This window comes from Nesoenas mayeri (genome assembly GCF_963082525.1).
Source record: "Nesoenas mayeri genome assembly, chromosome: 22".
NCBI classification, from domain to species: Eukaryota; Metazoa; Chordata; class Aves; order Columbiformes; family Columbidae; genus Nesoenas; species Nesoenas mayeri.
This window is the reverse complement of record NC_137572.1, coordinates 6,817,042-6,836,891: the sequence shown is the minus strand read 5'-3', so window position 1 is coordinate 6,836,891 and position 19,850 is coordinate 6,817,042. Positions and strand designations below refer to the sequence as shown.

The following is a 19,850-nucleotide window of genomic DNA, read 5'->3' as shown; positions in this document are numbered from 1 at the left end:
GTTGACACAACCCTCCAGGGCCAAGCCCAAGAAGGTCTGAACCTGAGACAGGGCTGAACCCGGGCTTATAGCATCCCAGCCCCAACGACCCCCGGCATTCCCCACCCAGCACATGCAGGTGAGACACCCACCTGATCAGCATTTCAGCCAGACTCTTGGCGTCTACAAGAGAACAAGAAGAAGGTTTTACAAAGAGCCATTCTGGGCCTAACAAGCCCACCCAGGAGGGCGCAGCTCTGCAGTCCAGCCCCACACCCTGCGCCCCTGCACCCATCTCACCCCGCAGCCTCTTCAGCCGCTTCTCCTTCCTCTTCTTGCGGATGACGAAGAGCAGCGCCACCCCCAGCGTGGCCAGGATGACGGGGCAGGCGATGGTGAAGAGCTTCTTCACGTCGTCCCCCTCCCCCTGCGCGGATTTGATGGGGGGGATGGTGCCTGGGCAGAGCGGGCGGGCGGTCAGCACTCCCGGGACCCCTAGCGGGGCGACACGGCCCCCCGCCCCGTCCCCACACTCACTGCCGTCGTAGTCCAGCGTGGCGAACTGCGTGGTCTCGTTGCCGCAGCCTGCGCTGTTGCAGGCCTTCATGCGCAGCTCGTACCAGGTGGCCTCGCGCAGCTCGGTGAGGAACACCTCGCCGGAGCTGTTGGTGCGCAGGCTCTGCCACAGCCAGTTGCCCTTGGGCCGGTACTCCAGGACGATGGCGGTGATGGGGCAGCCCCCGCTGCTCCAGCCCTGCAGGTTCAGCCGCGCGTGCGTGGAGTTGATGTGCGTGAAGAGGTGCTGGTCCTTGCTGAAGGAGGGCTCTGCGGGAGGGCGGCCGTCAGGAGGGCTGCCGGGGACAGGGGACGGCGATGTCCCCCCGGGACGCGGCGCGCCGGGCTCACCTCTGCCGTGGGTCTTGGCCTCGATGATCTCGCTGATGCGGCCGGCCCCCACGCTGTTCTTGGCCGCCAGCTTCACCTTGTACCAGGTGCCGCACTTGAGGCTCTCCAGCTTGAAGGAGCGCTCGGAGGAGCTGATGAACACGTCCTTCCACTCCTCGCTGTTGTCCACCGAGTACTGCAGCACGAAGCCTGCGGGAGCAAGGACGGGGCGGTCACCTGCGGGCACGGGTGACAGATGCACCCGCCCCAGGGACATCCCGCGGCCACATCCAACGCAGCCTCACGGGCACTCCAAGTCCTGCCCCACTGCACAGGAACCGTGACGGAAACCATACAACAAACCAACATAAAATAAGTTTGCTTGGAAAACAGCTTTAAGATCACGGAGTCCAACCATTGCCCATCTCAATACACAGCTGCTAGAAGGATGGTCCCTGATCTCAACAGAAAACGGTGGCTTTTGTCCGGAAAGCTTTTAAAATCACATATTTCAGTTCAATGCTAACATGTCCACTATCATGAAATTTTAGAGCTCCTATTACGCAGAATATTTAAATTGATTTTAACTTGGTGATGCCAAGAACATTTAGCAGCACATCATATATTCATTAATATGAACTTCAGCATAGGTGAAACTACTACAATTATGCACGTTCAAGTTGGAATTAAATAAATTAGTAAAAGAAAGGAGGCTAACGGGCCTCCGTCTGCTCCCCGGTGCCACGTCACCCGCCCGCAGCGCCAGCAGCGCCAGCAGCGCGGCCCAGCGCTCGGTTCCGCCCGGGAGCCGGGACCGCGCTGGCCTGGGGCCGTACGGAGAACGGCAGAATTCGCCAGCTCCCCCGGGAAGCTGCGGGGATGTCGCTTCCACCATCACATAACGGCTCCTCTCCCTCGGTTTGGGGTATCGCGGAGCACACCGTATGGAGGCGGCGCTGAGCCGAGGGGGGTTTCTCGCCCCTGCCCAGGGCTGAGACTTCCCCACGGCTGGAGACGGGGGCATCGGGACCCTCCCGGGTCCGCCCGGCTCTGCCCCACTCTCCAGCCGTGCTGAAGCCACCCCGGCGCCCCCGCACCACCCACGGTGCCTGCCACCTGCTATTTATTTATTTTGTACCTGCAGCATGTTTTTAATATTTCTAATCCAATTATAACCAAATTTATCAACAGAGTCCGCTGGAGTGAAAGGCGGCTGGCTGGGGAGATTTGCTTGTAATTACTTTCATGCTTTTAATTAATTGTAAGCGAGGTCTCCTTCCCCGCTCCCCGCTCCGTGTGCAGCTGTTTCCACGTATAATTCATGAAATGAATCAGAGCAGAAAGGAGGCTCAGGAAAGCAGGGATGCTCCTGGAGCCCTTCTGGAGCCCCCAGCCCACTGGGGACAGGGGACGTGGCACAAACCCTATCCTGTCAGGTTCGGAGTCCCACCCAACGCCAGGAGCAGCCACGGGGGCCTGCTCCGGCCACCAGCACCTAAGCAATTAATGACATGCCCTTCATTAGCTACTTCAGCTGCTGCATCTTGTTGAAAACACCTTACAGACCTCTCATTGTGACCGGCAGCCGTGCTACAAGCTCGAAAGTATCAGCTTTACCCTGGAGCGCTCAGAGAGGGAAACCGAGGCACAGTACATAAGAACGTGCGCAGACGTACCTCGGATGGAGCTGCCCCCGTTGTCCCCGGGAATCCAGGCCAGCGTGATGGACGATGCCGAGGTCTTGGAGACGGTCAGGCGGGGCTGGTCCGGGGGCACTGAGGAGGAGGGAGAAGCCCGTGAGCACCTCGCACGCAGCGGCTGCCAAGGGTGAGCGTGACTGTGCCGGATCCCCGCTCCTGGGCACAGATTTGGGACCGCAGCCACCCCCAGCACCCTCACCTTGCACCAGGAGGTTGATGATGATGGTGTCGAAGCCCCAGGTGTTGGTGGCGGTGCAGGTGTAGTAGCCGGAGTCCTCGGCTTTCACCGAGCGCAGCACCAGCGTGCCGTTGGGCTGGATCAGCCGGTGGCCATCCACCGTCACCGGGATGGCGGAGTCCTCGCTGCCGGGAGAGAAAAGGTGCGTCAGCCATGTGTGACACATCAAGGGCGACGCAGGCAGCACCAGCCCGTCCCTGGCTGTGACACCCCCTCGGTACCTGTCCTTGGTCCACTTGATGGCAGGGACCGGCTCCCCCACGGAGTTGCAGGGCAGCCGCACGTCCTTCATCCAGGGGGTGGTGACGGTGCCCCCGAAGGAGATGATCTTGGCAGGGGCTGGGGGCAATGAGAAGGTCAGCCTGGTGTGTAATGACAGCTGAGACCCCCCATGCTGTCCACCCCCAGCCCTGGGCACGAGTCACCCCCGCGTCACCGCTGACAGGGAGCAGCCACAGCCACCTCGGGGCAAGGGGCAGCAGAGCCACCGCGCCTGTCCCCCTGCCAGCCAGGCCCCACCGCACCTTTCCCGGCAGGCTCGATGGTGACCTTCTCGCTGATGTTGCCGCGGCCGGCGGAGGTGACGGCGGCCACCCACAGCAGGTACTGCTGCCCGCGGCTCAGGTGGGCGATGCGGTAGAACAGCTGGTCGGGGCTGGTCTCGTACTCGCTGGGGGCCTGGAGGGGGAACGGGAGAAGGTAAAGCCTCTGTGAGACCCTCACCCCGGCAAAACTGCCTCTGGGCTGCCTGCCTGTGCTCGGACACCCCCCAGCACCCCAGCGCTCCCAGTTCAGGGCATCCCTTCCACCCCCGTCACCCCAGCCATCTCTGCAGCGGGACCGGTCCCTGCGGAGTTGCCTTCACTCCCCGAGGGACGGGTTCGCTCCCCAGCAGCGGCGCAGCCCTGCGTGGAGCCTCAATGCCCGTGCAAACCGGCTGGTGTCGGCATTTCTCCAGGGAGCTGGAGCCCGAGGAACAGATGGCTGCCACGGCAGGATTTGTTCCCGGGAAGGACGCTTCCCCGGAGCTGCAGCGGGGCCGGCATGGAGGCAAGTCCTGGCCGGGCTGCAAACCCCCCGTGCAGACCCAGGGAGCACCCGGGACGTCCCCAAAGCCCCACGTGGGATCGCCTCCTGCACTGCACGCAGCGATGCCGCCACTGTCCTGAGCCAGGCTCCTCCGCAGAGCTCTGCCCCGCTCCGAAGCCGCTCTCCATCACACTGTGGCCAAAGCCATCATGCCCAAAACACATCTCATGGAGAAGGGCCGCCCAGCACCTGTCCCCACTGCACCATGGGATGGGTGCGGTATTTATGCGTGCACAGGTATCTGCGCGTTCACCGTCTCCAAACGCGTGCCCTTGTGGGGTCCACACATGGAAACGTACCCCACAAGCAGGCGCCTATATGAATATTGTATAGTATACATAATTTTTTTTACCCAAATGACAGTTTTGACAAGATGCCAAGAAAACAATATCGGATCCCAGCGGTTTTACCAGTTGCTTTGATGAAAAGATTATGTTGCCCTGGAAACCAGAGGCTCAGATAGTGAAATGAGTTTGAGAAGGAGCTTTTGATAAGCACTAGTCTGCAGACCTCCCATCAACCTCTCCCTCGCGAAGGAGGGCTGGGGCCAGGTTTGATTCCTGGTTTATTTTCAATCAGCTGCTGGCACGATTCCCCTCGGGAGGGAGCGCTGAGCGGGGCAGGCGCCCGAGGAAGGGACCGCGCAGCATCCCGCACGCCCGCCGATCCCGTCCCCATCCCGTACCGGCTGCCCCGAGCCGGGGCTGGAGCAGAAGATGGTGTACTTCCGAATGATGCCGTTGGGCTTGGCCGGCGGCAGCCAGGACACCACCACGCTGCTGGCGGACGAGGGCACAGCCTTGATGCCGGCCGGGGGACCTGGAACTGCAGGAGCGAGAGGGTGGCAGCGCCGGCAGCGGGACGTCCCCGCGGTCCCTGCGCGCTGCAGGGCTGCGGCCGTGCCGACTGTGTGCTGGGGAGCCGCTGCAGCGGCGCTTCCACGCCAGCATTGCGCAGGAGCACGCAGGGCCAGGTCTGCAGGTCACCCGCCGTCACCTCGCCACCCCGGGACACCTCTCCATGGGCACCTCCGGTCCCTGCCGAGCCGGAGGCAGGAGGATTAACTGCAGCCCAGGCTCTGCTTTAGAAGCCATGATTGGCTTTTACTGGCCGTCTCCTCTGTCTCTGTAATCCGCCGGAGCGGCTCAGCCTTCCCCTGCCCGCTGCGTCCCCCCAGCATCTGCCGCTCCCCGGGACGGGAGGCAGCAGCACCAGCCCACGGGCCCAGAAACGCTCTGCCACGAGTTAATGCATTAAAGTAGGGCAAGCAGGGGTGTAAATATTTAAATATCCGCACTTAAGGAAAAGAAAAAAAATAAAAAGCGAAATGGCCTGGCCATGGCTGCACACGGGGGGTTTCCTCTGCACCCCCTAGACGCTCTGGTGCAGCAACACAAGGCGCTGCAGCACGAGCAGCGCTCTCGTCTCCTGACGCTGGCTGGTGACGGCTGCAACGCCAAGTGACGGCAGCAAGACATGAACCAAAAGGATGGAGAAGCCCAGCCAGCCCTGCCTGCCTGCTCCGGGCTGCACAGCCACCTCTGTCATTGCCAACAGCTCCTTCCCAACGCTCAGTCTTCTTCTAATCAACACATATTGCCGCGGTTTATCAGGCGGGACACGAGGAGAGCAAACCCACTTACTGTCCTCCTTGGTCTGGATGTAGAGCACGCTGCTGCGGACGCCGTCGCCCGCCTGGGTGTACGCCAGCACCTGCACGCTGTAGTTGGTGAACTTCTCCATGCCGCGCAGCTCCACGCGCTCCCGCGTCGTCGTGATGTTCTGCATCTCGCCCCACTCTACGGGGAGATGGGGCTGTGAGCCCCACACCGCCCCCGGTGCCCCCACACCGCCCCCGGTGCCCCCCGCGCCACCAGGAGCACTCACCTCCGTCCATGTAGAGGGACCAGAAGATGACCCGGTACCCCTTGAGCACCCCGTTGAGGGTGCTGCGCGGGGGCTCCGACCAGGAGATCACGGCCACATCCGAGGTGATGGAGATGGCCCGCACGTTCTCGGGGGGCTGGCTGGGCACTGAGGGGGTGGACAGGGGCATGATCAGCAGAATGGAAGTGACACATGCTGGGAGAGGCCACCGGGACACACGGCGCTTCCCAGCAAGGGGAGAGCGGGAGAACTGGCTGGATGCGAGGTAATGAGATCCCATTGCCCCATAAGAGGTAATGCTAATTTTTACGAGCATTTAAATGATAATACATCACCGTAACGATTCTCTTTGAAAATGATTATTGTTTCATATTACTTAGGTGCAAAAATATAAGCACTGTGTAATTAGGGACGGAGCATAATAAACTAATACAGATAGTCCGTTTGAACAAAATGAAGGTAATATAATTATGGAAAAGACACTATTGCTAAAACAGGGGCCCTTGAATACCCCAGGAGGAGTGCTAATGTAGCCAGGAAATGATTGTGGTTTGACAGGCTAACGAGGGCCTTAATTAAGTATGAAAAACTGCTGTGCAAACACGCTGCAAAACTTTTTTCTTGTTGTTTTTACAATGACTGAGGCCACCAGCCATCTCTCCCAGACGGAAACCTCCCTGGCGCCACAATGCACCTCCACGTCCCCCTAATCATGCCAGAAACCCGATGCCATCGCCATCCAGATGTGCCGGTGTCCCCGTGCTCACAACCCCTCCCCGGGGCAGCTGCGGGTGCACACGTGTACACAGCCCAGGGCAAACGCACCCAAACCCTGCAGGGGATGGGGTGGGGGGGCCGGGGAGCGCGGCAGCCTCACCGTCCTCCAGCGTGGTGGCGTTGATCTCGCTGGACGAGGGTCCCGTCCCCGCGCGGTTGAACGCCTGCACCACCACCCCGTACTGCGCAAACTTCTTCAGGTTGTCCAGCGTGTAGACCTCGCTGTCCCCCGTGGCCTTCATCTCCACGATGCTGTACTGCCCGTTGCTGCCCGGGCTGTTCTCCCGGTAGCCGATCTGGTAGCCGCGGATCACCCCGTTCTGCAGCTCCTTCTTGGGGGCCTGCGGGACGCAGCGCTGGCCGCTCAGCGAGCGCAGCCCGGGCAGCTCCCTTGCCCCACCGCATCTCCCGGCACCTTTTTGCAATGTGTTAAGCTTTCTGTCCCCCGGCAGCGCTCCAGCAGACAGCCCGAGTGGCAGAACTGTGACAAAAACGGGCCACCGGGTCCTCGGGGCCGCCAGAGGCGGGACGTGCCTGGCCAGGGCCGATCCCCAGCTGGAGCAGCTCAATGGGAGGACGGAAAAACCCCCAGTCTGACAGCTTTAAAAATGCACGAGGCCAGGCTGAGATCAATCTTAACAATATTTCTCTGAAGCATTAAGAAATCAATAGGGCTGATTGCAAATTTATGTTACAAAGCCAGGGCGATCCATCTCACTGAAACACTCTTAAAACGAAGTGACTTATCTTTCGAGTGAATCTTATTTTCCATTAAACTGTTTCTCAGTGCTTAAGGGGAGTTGGGGGGACAAGCTGGAACCCTAAATTTATTGACTTACCAGTTCATTCCGAAGCCCTAACTTTATAATCGATTTTACTTTTCATTATGCACCTTTGGAAAAATAAATTCAGTTCTAATTTTTATTGATCCTTCCTCAAACACTTTGCAACCCAGCATCTCACTTTTTACATATTTATCCCCTCTCTCCCCATGGGCCCCCAATGGACATGCTATGAGATAATGAGCTTGTTACAAAACCTGATTAATCGGGACCCTGTGTGAGCTGCACACGTTTATATTTTGCCCTGGAAATTCCTCCTGGTCCTTGTACCTCAGCCCAAGCCCCCGTGCCCAGGAAAGCCCACACACCTTCCAGGTGACCTGGATGCTCTGGGACGTCATCGGCTGCAAGGTGACATCCACGGGAGGCCCATCGGGAGCTGCGGAGAAACAGACCCAAAAGAACACGTTGAAACTCATCAGGGAAAGCTGCTCCTGGTCCGGAAGCCCCGGGCGTCGCGCAAGCGGCACCTGCTTCCTCCGTGCTGATGGTGAGCTCCTTGCTGGGCTCGCTGCGCCCGATCTTGTTGAAGGAGTACATGCGGATGCTGTACACCGAGGCGGGGTGCAGGTCCACGATGTTCGCCTGGTTGATGGTCGGGGAGATGTTGCGTGTAGACTGCTTAAAATCCCAGGAATCTGGAAACGCAGGAGGAGGGTGAGCGGTCCCAAAGGGGTGCAGTCCCCAAGCACCCCGTCTTCCATCCCTGCCCCCGCAGAGGTGCTGCTCCCCCTCCTCGCTGTTGTGCAGTCTAGGTTTGGTTTCTTTCGCCAATATTGTCGCTTTTAATATTCCCTTTCAAATGCTCCCATCTCACAGAAATCAACATATTTCATTAATGCTGCTCTCTCCTTTCTTCATCAAAGGAACCGGGATGTGGAATATTCCCTTGGGGCAGCCCCATACCTGCCCACACAGCCCAGCACGGGACACAGCACCTGTGGTGGCACAGGGAGGGGACATCAGCCGTCACCCACCCGATTTGTTCTTGTACTCGATGTCGAACCCGGTGATGATGCTGTTGCCGTCAAATCGCTGCGTCCATCGCAAATTCATACTCCGGGCTTTCACCTCGCGGATCTCCAGCTCCGGCGGGTCTGGGGGCTCTTGGGGACAGAGAGGCAGGTTGGGGACAACAGGGAGAGGAGCCCCCCGGGAGCAGGGGATCCTCATAGTGAGGCTTTGCACCCCGGGGGAACAAATACCTTGGACGGTGAGCTGGATCAAGCCTCTGTCCTCGCCGTAGGAGTTGATGGCGTGGCAGGAGAAGAAGACCGAGTCCCCGCGGTCGGCTGGCTTCAGCTGCAGCGTCCCAGGGAGAGAACAGGGGCCACCTCAGACTGGGCTGCCCCGAGCACCGTGTCCCCGCCTGTCCCCGGTGTCGCAGGGACAGGTCACTCCCAAACCCTCGGCTCAGACATGCCCTGAGCGTTTGTTCTGTCAGATGTCCCTGGTGCTGCAGAACTCCTTTGCAACCAGAGCTGAACAGGCAGCTGATGTCAGTGCAAACCCCAGCGGTTTCTCACAGCAGGGGGACAGTGGCTGGTTTTCCATCGGTGTAATTACAGTCGGAAGCCCGACTCCCCACACCAGGGCAGCACTAACTCTTAGGCTGGTTGTAGAAGCCCAGGGGCTGGCCAGGTGCTCCACCTGGCTGCACCGAGCTCTGTGACACCCTGGGGACCACTGACCCCCTCCCCGGGCACCCCCTGTGCCACCCATCCCCTCCATCACCTGCGCAAGAGGTGGGCGCACGACCCCCAGCCCCTCACCTTGAGGGTGGAGATGACCTCGTCGCCGTTGTCCTTGGTGGCAATGGCGTAGCGCATGTTGCGGTCGGGGTCGATGACGGTGTCCCCCTTCTCCCAGCGGATGATGATGGGCCGCTCGCCCCGGGCCGTGCAGTTCAGCTCCTTGGTCTGTCCCTTGATGGCGATGGTGGTGTTGGGGTGGGAGGTGATCATGGCCGGGACTGCGGACAGGGCGGGACACACGTGAGCCCGGGGGACAGCTCGGTGTCACCTGCGGCTGCCCGGCCCCGGCACGGCCCGCAGACCCCGCCGCGGATGGGACGGATGCGGGTCTCACCGAGAGGCTGGGCAGCCCGAAGCGGAACCGTCTCGCTGCATTATACAGCTCAGGATCATAAAATAATGAAGCAGATAAATTTTATAATGCATAGCATTACACCGGGGTAGACAATAAAACGTGAAAGACAAATAACCAAGTGCACGCTATAATGAAGAGAAAGCCTCCAGTCTGAGACGTGCGGGTATGAATTATTGACTAAGGTTTTACACTCCCGAGGATGAGAGGAAGAATGTTTTCCATCACAGATTTGCATAATTCACTCGTATAAACCTGGGCAGAATATAGAGTGCGATTCCACATCAGCAAGGCCGCTTTGCATTGCAGATATCTGAGATAATGTATATATTTTTTAATCACGGGCACCCCAATATGCAAACAAGGCTGGTGGGGAGGCCGCAGGCTGAGCACCCAGCGCGGGCACGTTCCCGGCACAGCGGCTGCGGCACAGCCGGTGAGTCCCTCTGGCCACTGGTTGTGCCGCAGCCCCGGCATGGAGCTGCCGCCCCGGCCGGGGGTTTGGGCGCCGCCACGGGGAAACGGGCTGGGGGCGAGGGCAGCCCGGGTAAGCAAAAAGAAATGCAATGCATAAACAAACAGCGGCGCTGAGTCCCGCAGTAATATATGATAATGACAATCCGCAAAGGCAACACACACTGTTATAATGGGACACAAGAGGCTCTAATGAGCTACGACTTCTCGGCTTTCTGTGGCAATGTAATTCAATTAGCAGCTCAGGAAAGCTCTCCTCCCCAGCCGGCCGCGCGTGTGGGGCGCAGGGCAGGTGCCCGGCGGCTGGGACAGAGGGACCTCACTGCGCTCCTGCCACGACAGTCACAGAATCATTTTGGTTGGAAAAACCCTCCAGATCATTGAGTCCAACCGTTTCCCACCCATAGCGCTGACCCCCGTCCCTGAGAACCTCATGTCCGTCTGTCCAGCCCTCCAGGGATGGTGGCTCCAGCACTGCCCTGGGCAGCCTGTTCAATGCCCCACAGCCCTTTGGGGAATAATTGTTCCCCAGATCCAACCTCAACCTCCCCTGGTGCAACTTGAGGCTGTTTCCTCTCAATCTATCACTTGCTATTGCTGGCCACCGAGAGGCCACCCTGCAGGTTTTGGCGGGGGACACCTGGCGCTGCTCCCCGGTTCAGCCGCGCTGTGGCGGTCCCCGAGGCGCCAGCCCTGCCCACGAGCAGCAGCCCCGGGAGAGGAGCTCCGTTTCAGGCTCTGCTTCGCTGAAATGCACTTATTGATGTTTGATTAAAAGCAGCTCCTTGGATGTAAACATATCAACTCCTCTCAATTGCTGGGGTCCCAGGAGAGCGGCAAGCAGCCCAGGGCGGGGGAAGCAGCAAAAGAAACCCAAAGAAAACCCCAACAACCAGCCCTGCAGACGGCACAGATCGGGGCGCACAAGCAGCATCTCTTGGACACCGGTACCCGACGCCTGCCCTGCAGCGGTCCTGCCGCTTGGAGAGGGACAGAACACCTGGGACCAGCCACTGGAGCCTTCCCAGGCGCAGGGACACCAGGAACGCTGGGTCCTGCACATCAGAGCATCAGCCAGAGCCCGGGTCCCTGTGCAGACGCGTTTCCTCTAGGAGAGCCTGGCCTCCAATGCTTCCTGGCCCCCTTGTGCTCTCCCTGCGCCCACGGGCTTGTTAACAGGGCCAGACAAGGGCAGGTGCCGCTTGCTGGGCAGAGATAAGGCTGGCGACAAAGGGAGATGTCAGCATCCCGCACCGGGCTGGGGACCCGCCGCTCCGCCGCCCGCGGTGACAACTGAACGAGAACGGTGACAAGGGTGACAAGGGCTGTGCCAGCCTCCCGCGCCCCCCTCTTTCTTGTTTGGAGCCGGCTCTGTGATGTTAATTTGATTGCACCCATTCCAGCTTCCTTTCTACACTGATTAGCCGAGTTTCACCTGAAGCATGAGATTAATTCAAATTGCATGGAAGCAATCAGTTATGCTCTCGTCGTACGGCAGTGAACTTGCGAACGCGTCTGTCCCCGCGCCGTGCGGCCCGCTGCCCCTCGCCCCAGCCCATCGCCGCGGAGTCGGGGCTGGGGCCGCGCCAGGGCTGCTCCCCTCTCCCGCTGACCCAGCGCGCTCTGTCTGCGCTCTGATTAACTTCCATTTAACTCTGTCCGCAGTGGCCTGACTTTCAAGGAAAGCCAGCGCTGATCTCACTTTAATTGGTCTGACATTTCACTAAACAAACAAAATACCCAAAAATGAAACAAAACAAAGAGCCCCATATAATGCTTAATGGGCTGTGGCGCCTCATCTACCTATTCATCCAAACCTTTTCAAAGGCTGCGAGGTCTCCAGGAAATGGAAAAGCACACGCATAATAAGGTTATGTGCTATTCAAGTCAGCAAGCAGCCTGTCCTGGGATGCAATTACGGCAGATAGCGGGGACAAGGCAGCGGCGGCAGCTCCCAGACTTCGGCACGCTCGCTCGGGATTAATCGCCTCGACTTTGTACCTGCGCCTTATTGAAGTGCGCCGTTTGAAGTCCCTCATTCCCATTCATCAGTCGGCGGGATAAATTAAACAGCTGACAGGGCGGGGGGCAGAAAGCCAGGAGAGCAGAGGCGGGTGGGGAGAGGCCCCAAGAGAAACGGCAGCCGACGGCAGCGGACGGAGGGGACAGTGGGCAGCCAGGGACCCCGCTCTTCCTGCCTCGTCCTGCACAGAGCGTGTCCCCACTCAGCTCCGGCGACACGCGGGAGCAAACGTGATGGGGCTGGTCCCCCCTCCACCACCTTCTTTTTGAGGTTTGAACGCTCACGGCAGCAACAATCCAAACAAATAAAGAGGAGCTGGAGATTATGTATTCTGCTGATAGCAACGGGAGAGGAATCCAATAATAAGCGCAGTTCAAACACGGTGTCTAACAACGCTTCCCGGCCCTTCCCTGTCAAATTAGCCCAGCTATTTCCTTTCCTCCTGCATGATGTAGATTGATTGCTGGGTTTTATTAAGGACAAAGCGTGTTTAATAGCAGAAGGGAAGCGGGTCCCTGGAGGAGGGGAATCGATGCCCTCCCCGTGCACTGCCGGCGGGGTCCGGCTACTTACTCTTCACAGTGAGGAACATGGACTTGCTGATGTCGGTGCCCACGCCGTTGCTGGCCTGGCAGAGGTAGTAGCCGATGTCCTCCTCCAGCACGTGGCGGATGAGCAGCGAGCTGTTGGGCAGGATCTGGATGCGGCCCGTCAGCGGGATGGGGTGGTACTGCTGGGGGTTGCCGCTCCCTGGCAGGGGACACGGGGACACGGAGCTCAGCCCGGGCAGAGCAGAGCTGGGGGCTCAGTGCCGGGGCGGCCGTGCCAAAGGGGATGTTCCCATCCGCACGGAGGTCCCCGTGTCTCACCTTTGGCGTGTTTCCACATGACTTTCGGAGGGGGGTACCCATCAACGGAGCAATTCAGCACCCCGGCTTTGCCGTAAATGCCATCTTGGTTGTTGGGTTGGACCACAAAACGAGGAGGCACTGAGTAATTTGAGAGAAAAGACGGACAGTGTAAGAAAAACCCCACCAGCTCCTTGCAACCCCGCCCTGCCTGCGGGACTGCGGCTGCTCATGCTCAGCCCCGCGTCCCAATCACCACTCCTGCGGCCATAGAACAACGCTGTCCCCTCCAGCCTCGTCACTCAGCTCCACTCTCTGCTGTCACTGTCCCACCTCCCCACCCAAGGTGGTGACAGCACTGGGGACCGGCTGGTCCCCCCGCAGGACGCACCCCGCACGATGAGCTGCCGCTCCCGGCTGACCGTGGCAGCGTCGTTGCTGGCGATGCAGGTGTAGTTGCCGTTGTGCTTGAGGGAGACGCTGGAGATCTGCAGGGAGCTCATGAACTCCTTGCTCTCGATGGTGACCCCGGAGCCGGAGAGGATGACGTGGCCGTCCTTCCTCCAGGTGATGTGGATGGGCATGTCCCCGGAGGACACCACGCATGGGATGTAGAGGAGCTGCCCGATGGAGGCTGGCGGGAACTCGAAGGGCTGGATCAGCGGCGGGACTGCGGAGGGGAGAGGCAGAGGATGCTGGAGAACCTTCCTCCCGTGGGGACGGGCACCGCGGGGCTCGGGGGAGATGCTGCCCCAGCGGGAGAAGCGTCCCAGATACTGAGGCTTTTGTTCCTCCCAGGAGGAGTGGAAGGTGCTGCTGAGAAGACGACAGAGGGAAGACGTCTCCAGCTCACAGGGCCAGCACGCTAAGAACAGGACGGAGAAAGGCTGACCCGCGAGCACAACGAGCCCTGCCCCGGGGAAAGCCCCAGCCAACCCCTCCTCGCCGGCCGAAATTCCGCCTCAGCATTTATCTGCTCGCAGAAAAGCAATTATTAGATGGATGCTTTTCTTAAAGGCACTGGATTCAGAACCAGCCATTATCTTTCTGATAACTTAATTAGGCAACCGCAGCATCTCTGGCAATGTGGGAGGGGGGAAGAAAGCGAGGAGAGGGAGACAATTAGCTTAACAAGGCTCAGCACCTGGTAGATGAGCTCCTCTTTCCACAGCCTCCATAATTAAATTAGCGGGCTGCCAATTGTCCCCTCGGCAGAAATAAGCTGCCCTCTTGTACAGGCGCAGGAGTGGGTCCCCGCGCCCCCACGCATGTCCCTGGGCTCCCGTCTCCAGCCCACAGCCCAGGTCTCCATCCCTCCGCCTGGCCCCGGCCTGGCCAAGCAGAGCAGTGGGCAAGCGGGGGGGTACCAACCGCCCCCCGGCTGTAGGGCGCGCAGACAGCGCGGGCAGGGCTGACCTGCCCCTTCACAGGCTACAGCAACACGGCTCGAGCTGCCGGAGCCACGGAGCCAGCGCTGCCTGTTTTCCATAATTAATGAATAATTAATTGCGAATGCACTGCAGTCTGTTGCAGAGCAGGGCTGGGCGTGTGGCTCCGTGCCTCTCCAAACACGCCCCGCCGGGCGCTCCCGAGCCGCCAGGAGCAGGACAGGACCCTCCAGAGCAGAGCGTGCAGCTCGCTGCCTCCTCATCACGTCCCGCTGCAATTCTCCTGCCAGCGCTCCTCCAGACGGACCAGCCCCAGCCCTCCCGTGGGGTGAAGCATCGCCCCAACGGTGCCCTGGCGCTGCAGCACCCACAGCTGGTGTCAGCACGCTGAATCGCCGCTGGCACCGAGCAGAGCCGTGCCAGTGCCCCGGGACAGCGCCAAACCCACACGCGACTCGTGAAACCCCTCCACGGTGTCTGTGGCAGTAAGGAGCCGCCGGGGCACCTCGGAGCAGGCTGGGCGCTCAGATCACACCGCTGGGAAAGGCGCTGGAGCTGTAAAGCTTTTACTGCCACCTGCGCGGAAAGGACCCGCGTAACTCACCAATGGCACTTTGTGTGGTCGCCAGGCACTTGTGGCAATAAACGCTTTACGGTGCTCCGCGTCACCCCGTGCTCCTCGCTGCACGCTTATATTTATTCACTCTGTGGAGCTGGTTCTATATTCTAAGGCCTTTCCAAGGGCTTTTCTCTGATGCTGGAGCACGTGAGGAAGCCAGCGAGCGGGGCCGGTGTCAATCTCCAGCAGCTGTGCTGAACGGGATGAAGACGTCTGCCCGCAGCAGAGCGGCACACCACGCTTCCATAGAACCATTTTGGTTGGAAAAGAACCTCTAAGATCATCGAGTCCAACCATTAACGCGACACTGCCATGTCCATCGCTAAACCACGTCCCTGAGAACCTCATCTACACATCTTACAGCTGCTCACCTTCCTCAGCCCGTCACCAGCCGCTAATCAAGGCAGTAAATTCCGTCTCGGAAGGGTTCCCTAGCAGTAGGATCGCAGAACATAAGGATCCTCGGCTGAATGCCAGCGCCCTGCATCCTCCGACAGCACCTCCCAGTGACCGACAAGAAGTGCATCCCATTATTTAACCTCACGCACACACGTTCCTAGAGACGCCCTCGCCACAGCAGCCCTGCCTGTCCCGTTTGGTCCAGGACAAGAGCAGCATTTCCTCAGCTCTGTGTCCAGGCCTCGGGGCTCCCCCAGGGATGGGGATTTTGTACGGGGTGAGGACAGCGGGGGCCGCCGTGCCCTGCGCCGCTGACCGAGGGGACAGCATCGCTCCCCGCGCCGCCCTTGGGCAGGTTGTTGCCCTTCGCAAAGCCTCGAGGAGAGCATTAGCTAATCAACTGGGAGCATCTCTAATCAGCTTGATGCGCTCTCTTGCTAACCTGATTCCTAATAAGAAAATGGTGGATGGAAAAGGAGGGAGGGAGGGGGATCGGAGTAAAATCCAGTCCATAAATACCCCGCTGGGTGAGACAGAGAGAGAGAACTGGCCAGCGCCTTCCCCAGCGCGGCGGTGTTTGTCTAAATGATTTACTGCCAACGCCGAGCTGGCGACGGGCAGAGCCGACCCGACAACTCTGAGGACAGGAGATAGGGGAGCACCGCGCACCGGCGGCACAATCTCAGCCGCTCACTGGGAGGGAACGCATCCGGCTCAATTCATTAGGACTGATAGCTCCCTCAATGGGGCTGAATAATTGATGGCCCCGAGAAGCTTTTAAGATGTTCTGTGCGCTCGGAAGACCGAGCGTATTATTTTTTTAAAAGCTTAACACACACAGAAAAACATCGGTGAAGGTGATCCGAGCAAAGGTTAGATGTTTTAATACGCTATGTTTACACCGTAAATCCTTGCTCCACGGCTTGTACCGGGAAATGGATACAGTGTGGCTCGGGGCAGCCGCGCAGGCAGGACCGGGGAGCCGCTCCGGAGGAGCCGAGGCAGCTGGTTTTGGGAGATGAGGTCCCATCAGCACAGGGTTTGTGGAGCGCAGCCACCACCAGGCCACACAGTCCCCCGTGTGACACTTCTCTGCCTCTGTCCTGCAGCAGAGACGTCCCCAACGTGACCTGGACGGCCTCCGGCGCAGGGACAGCCTCTCCAGCCGCTTACCTTTCACGGTGACGTGGACGCTCTGGCTGATGGAGAGCTGGGGCTGGATCAGCACGCTGCACAGATACTCCCCTTCGTCCATGCCTTTCTGCACGTCCATCAGCTTGAGAGTCCCGTTCTCAAAGACCACTTGGCGGTGGTTATCGGGCAGCAGCAAAGAGTCCTTGTACCACTTGATGGAGTAATATGGGTACCCGATCACCCTGCAGTTGATGAAAGTGTCCCTACCCGCTACCGCCGTTATGTTCTTCATCGCTCGGATGCTCGGGGGACCTACATATGCAGGAGGAAGAAGAGGCAGGCTAGGTTAATTCCGAAGGGCAGTGTGGTTGCATGCAGATCTGCTGCTATTTGAGAGAGCTTCACAGGCAAAGGAGGTAACCAGAAGAGTGGGGCCCGGCCTGGTTTTGGGTGAGGAGCGGGCACGGGCTCCTCCGAGCGTGCGTGGAGACAGCCGCTCATCGCTGCGACCTCCAGCGAGAGCTGGAGCAGCCACCGCGTCCTGGCTGGCGCAGGGACTGCGAGGATGCTGCAGGTGAGCGTGCCAACAGGAGGTTGAATGCATCAATAATTACATTGTTCTCCCGGCCACTACATAAAACAGCAAACTAATCTAAAGATTAACCCTATGTTGACTCCTCGTCCCCGGGGCACAGCAAGGTAACAGCTTAACAGACACTGAGGATAAGCTGATGGACAGTGTTTCTCGTACTGGGACACGTTTAGAAGAGGAGGATGAGAAAAGAAATTGGCGGCTGGCTCTGTAACCATCTCTTGGGCCCGTGCGAGGGACTTGCTCCATTCCAGGGAAAAAAACACCCAAATCTTATCTAGTAACAGCCCGTCAAGAGCTGAGAGAAGGGGAGAAGGGAGGCAAGGGAACATCCTCATTGAAAACCCTGCTCTGGCTTCTCACGGCTGAGGGATGAACTTGCTCCAAATTTAGCAGTAAACGGCAGCAAAATTCAGGCTCTCCTGGGATCCCAGCCAAAAAGCCACCAGATCCATTTCAAACCTGAGACACAAACACAGCCCTTCAACCCTCTTTCTCCACAGACAAATAAATGCTACCTTGTCTCTGCCTCGCTCCCACCTGGAAGCCTGGAAGCTTTAACTGGCGATTATGAATGGGCAGGGGCTCACAGCGCACCCTGTGCTGGGAGCGCTCCCCGTAACGCGCCGAGCAACGCACTCCCGCCGTAATAACACGGTGATTACCGCGGCCATGGCTTTTAGCAGACAAAGAAAACACAGACATGACAAATCAAAGCTCATTTTCCACGATTTCACGTGCTGCCTCATCATCGTTTCTCATGCAGATCCCTGTGCCGGCGGGCGCCCTCGCTGCCAGGGGTGGTGGGGACAGCGGGGGTGGGTGCTCCTGTGCCCACCACCACCTTCTCCGTGTCGGGGTCCCTGGGGAGGTGTTTGCTGACCCTTCTGCCTGTGCAAAGCCAAAGTCCAGCCCTCCAAGGCCACAGGACTGCTTGGCACTTGGTTAAACTCCCTGCTTGTAATGAGGGGGGGAGCAGGGAAGGTGCCGGGAGCTTGGGAACGGGCTCAGGGCAGCGGCTGGGAAGAGGACGGGGGAGGTGAGGAGGAGCGGTCGGCCGAGGAACAGAACAAAACCAAAAGCCCAGTACAAGTTCCTATTCTGATATTTAAAAGTAGACAGGCACCTCTTACGTTTATTCGCGCTTGGTATTCGGCGCTGCCCACCGAGTTCCGCGCCGTGCAGCGGTAGACGCCGCCGTCCTTGATCTGCGGGCCCGTGACGTTCATGTGGCTGACGGTGGTGCCGTCCGACATGGTGTACTGGTTGGTGCGGTGCCCGCTGTCCCGCGCGATGGGCTCGTCGTCCAGCGCCCAGGTGACGGTCGGCGGGGGGGCCCCCTTGGCGGCACACATCAGGGAGAACTGCTCCCCGGGGTTGACCACCTTCTCGCTGAAGGAGGAGACGATGCGGGGGGTCCCATCTGGGGGGCACCCAGGGGAAGGGGGGTCAGGGAGCGGCAGCCACAGGCAGCAGCAGTCACCCACTGGTGGGGGGTGTGGAGCTCCCGTGGGGGTGGGAGCCGCAGCACAGCATCCTTGGGAGATGCTGAGAGGGGGCCATGCCTTGCCCAAACATCTGGAGCAGGGAGGGGACACCGAGGGCTGGGGATGGGCAAGCCAACCCTTCCTGTGGTCATTCCCGTCCCAGCCGTGCTGGATTCCCAAGGTGCTAACGGACAGCACAGCGCACTGAGTGGGCTGGGAACAGCCTGGCTCCAGAAGCCCCCACCCCAGTGGGTCTCACTGCCCCCCAGCCATGCACAAAGCATCCCGGTGCCCCCGGAGAGGGGCAGAGGAAAGCCCCCGCCCCCAGGAAGCCAGCTCACCCTCCAGCGTGATGATGGAGAAGTCCTGTGCCGTCTGGGACTTGCGGGTGGCAAAGCACTGGTAGGCGCCCGAGTGGCTCTTCTGGGCAGCCGTGATGAGGAGGGTCTCGTTGCTGATGCCGCGGATGGAGATGTAGTCATCCACCGCCACCAGGTCCGTGTTGCGGTACCAGCGGATGACGTACTCGGGGGACCCGCTGAGGGCACAAGAGAGGATGACGGTGCTGCCGATGCCCGTTTTGAGCTTCTTTGGTGTGAGGGTCACACGCAGAGGGTCTGTGCGAGAAAGGGCGAGAGCGGGCGAGGCGTTGGCGGTGCTGGGCAGCGTGGCAGGACGCGGCTCATGGTTATTGAGCCCCTCTGCCTTCCCTGCCCTGGAAGTGCCAGCCAGACTGTGTAAAATGCCACCGCACAATAAGGCAGGTGGTCCCCTGCCCTCGCTGCTGACAGCCCCTGCTTTTCACACCAGCCCCGCGGCGCTGGCAGAGCAGGCACCGGCGGGAGGTGGCGATGGCTGGAAGGAGATGTGGCAGGTGTGACGGGGACAGCAGTGAGCTGGGGACGTGCCACGGCAGCTCGCAGCAGGTTCGGTGTGCTCGCCACACTGCTGTTCCAGGTAAGTCAAGGTGCATGGCGGCTGCGGCCCCGGTCCCTCCAGCATCCCGGTGACAGCAGAAACCCCCAGGAACAAAGCACGTGATAAATCCTCAGCCTGCCCAGATGGTATTTACTGTTTGGCTGGAGTTTATTTTATGTATATCAACAAAACAAAGTGCAGAGGTACAAAACATAAAAGCGATGTCGCCATCCAGCAATTTACATCCCCGGTGTTGCTCTGACGTTTCCCGAGGCCGCTCTCCCTGCCCTGGATGAAGCGGTAAATCAGCGAACGGTTGCAGACGCAGCGTGACAAACCTCCTGCACGCACCCGGAGCACATCGGACACGCTGCGGCGCACGACGGCGGCTTCCAGCGTGCCACGCTGAATACAGGGCTTGTATTTTATACGGCTGTATGCAACCGCTCAGGCTTTACATTTATG

At 59.5% G+C, this 19,850-nt stretch overlaps 1 protein-coding gene across 1 annotated transcript in view; it reads right to left on the bottom strand.

The window, feature by feature from the left end:
* DSCAML1 (DS cell adhesion molecule like 1) overlaps window positions 1-19,850 on the bottom strand; it is a gene marked incomplete at both ends in the record, with an annotated part of 88,492 nt that overhangs the window by 3,321 nt on the left and 65,321 nt on the right. The window contains 23 exons of the mRNA XM_080358050.1: window positions 132-162; window positions 280-435; window positions 517-804; window positions 886-1,074; window positions 2,541-2,639; window positions 2,764-2,927; window positions 3,024-3,141; window positions 3,327-3,480; window positions 4,577-4,716; window positions 5,535-5,690; window positions 5,779-5,925; window positions 6,656-6,896; window positions 7,706-7,776; window positions 7,868-8,035; window positions 8,375-8,503; window positions 8,603-8,699; window positions 9,170-9,369; window positions 12,574-12,750; window positions 12,870-12,989; window positions 13,240-13,518; window positions 16,428-16,700; window positions 18,107-18,403; window positions 18,809-19,084. Of these exons, the coding sequence (XP_080214176.1) occupies window positions 132-162; window positions 280-435; window positions 517-804; window positions 886-1,074; window positions 2,541-2,639; window positions 2,764-2,927; window positions 3,024-3,141; window positions 3,327-3,480; window positions 4,577-4,716; window positions 5,535-5,690; window positions 5,779-5,925; window positions 6,656-6,896; window positions 7,706-7,776; window positions 7,868-8,035; window positions 8,375-8,503; window positions 8,603-8,699; window positions 9,170-9,369; window positions 12,574-12,750; window positions 12,870-12,989; window positions 13,240-13,518; window positions 16,428-16,700; window positions 18,107-18,403; window positions 18,809-19,084 (3,970 nt within the window). The remainder of the gene's footprint in view (window positions 1-131; window positions 163-279; window positions 436-516; window positions 805-885; window positions 1,075-2,540; window positions 2,640-2,763; window positions 2,928-3,023; window positions 3,142-3,326; window positions 3,481-4,576; window positions 4,717-5,534; window positions 5,691-5,778; window positions 5,926-6,655; window positions 6,897-7,705; window positions 7,777-7,867; window positions 8,036-8,374; window positions 8,504-8,602; window positions 8,700-9,169; window positions 9,370-12,573; window positions 12,751-12,869; window positions 12,990-13,239; window positions 13,519-16,427; window positions 16,701-18,106; window positions 18,404-18,808; window positions 19,085-19,850) is intronic.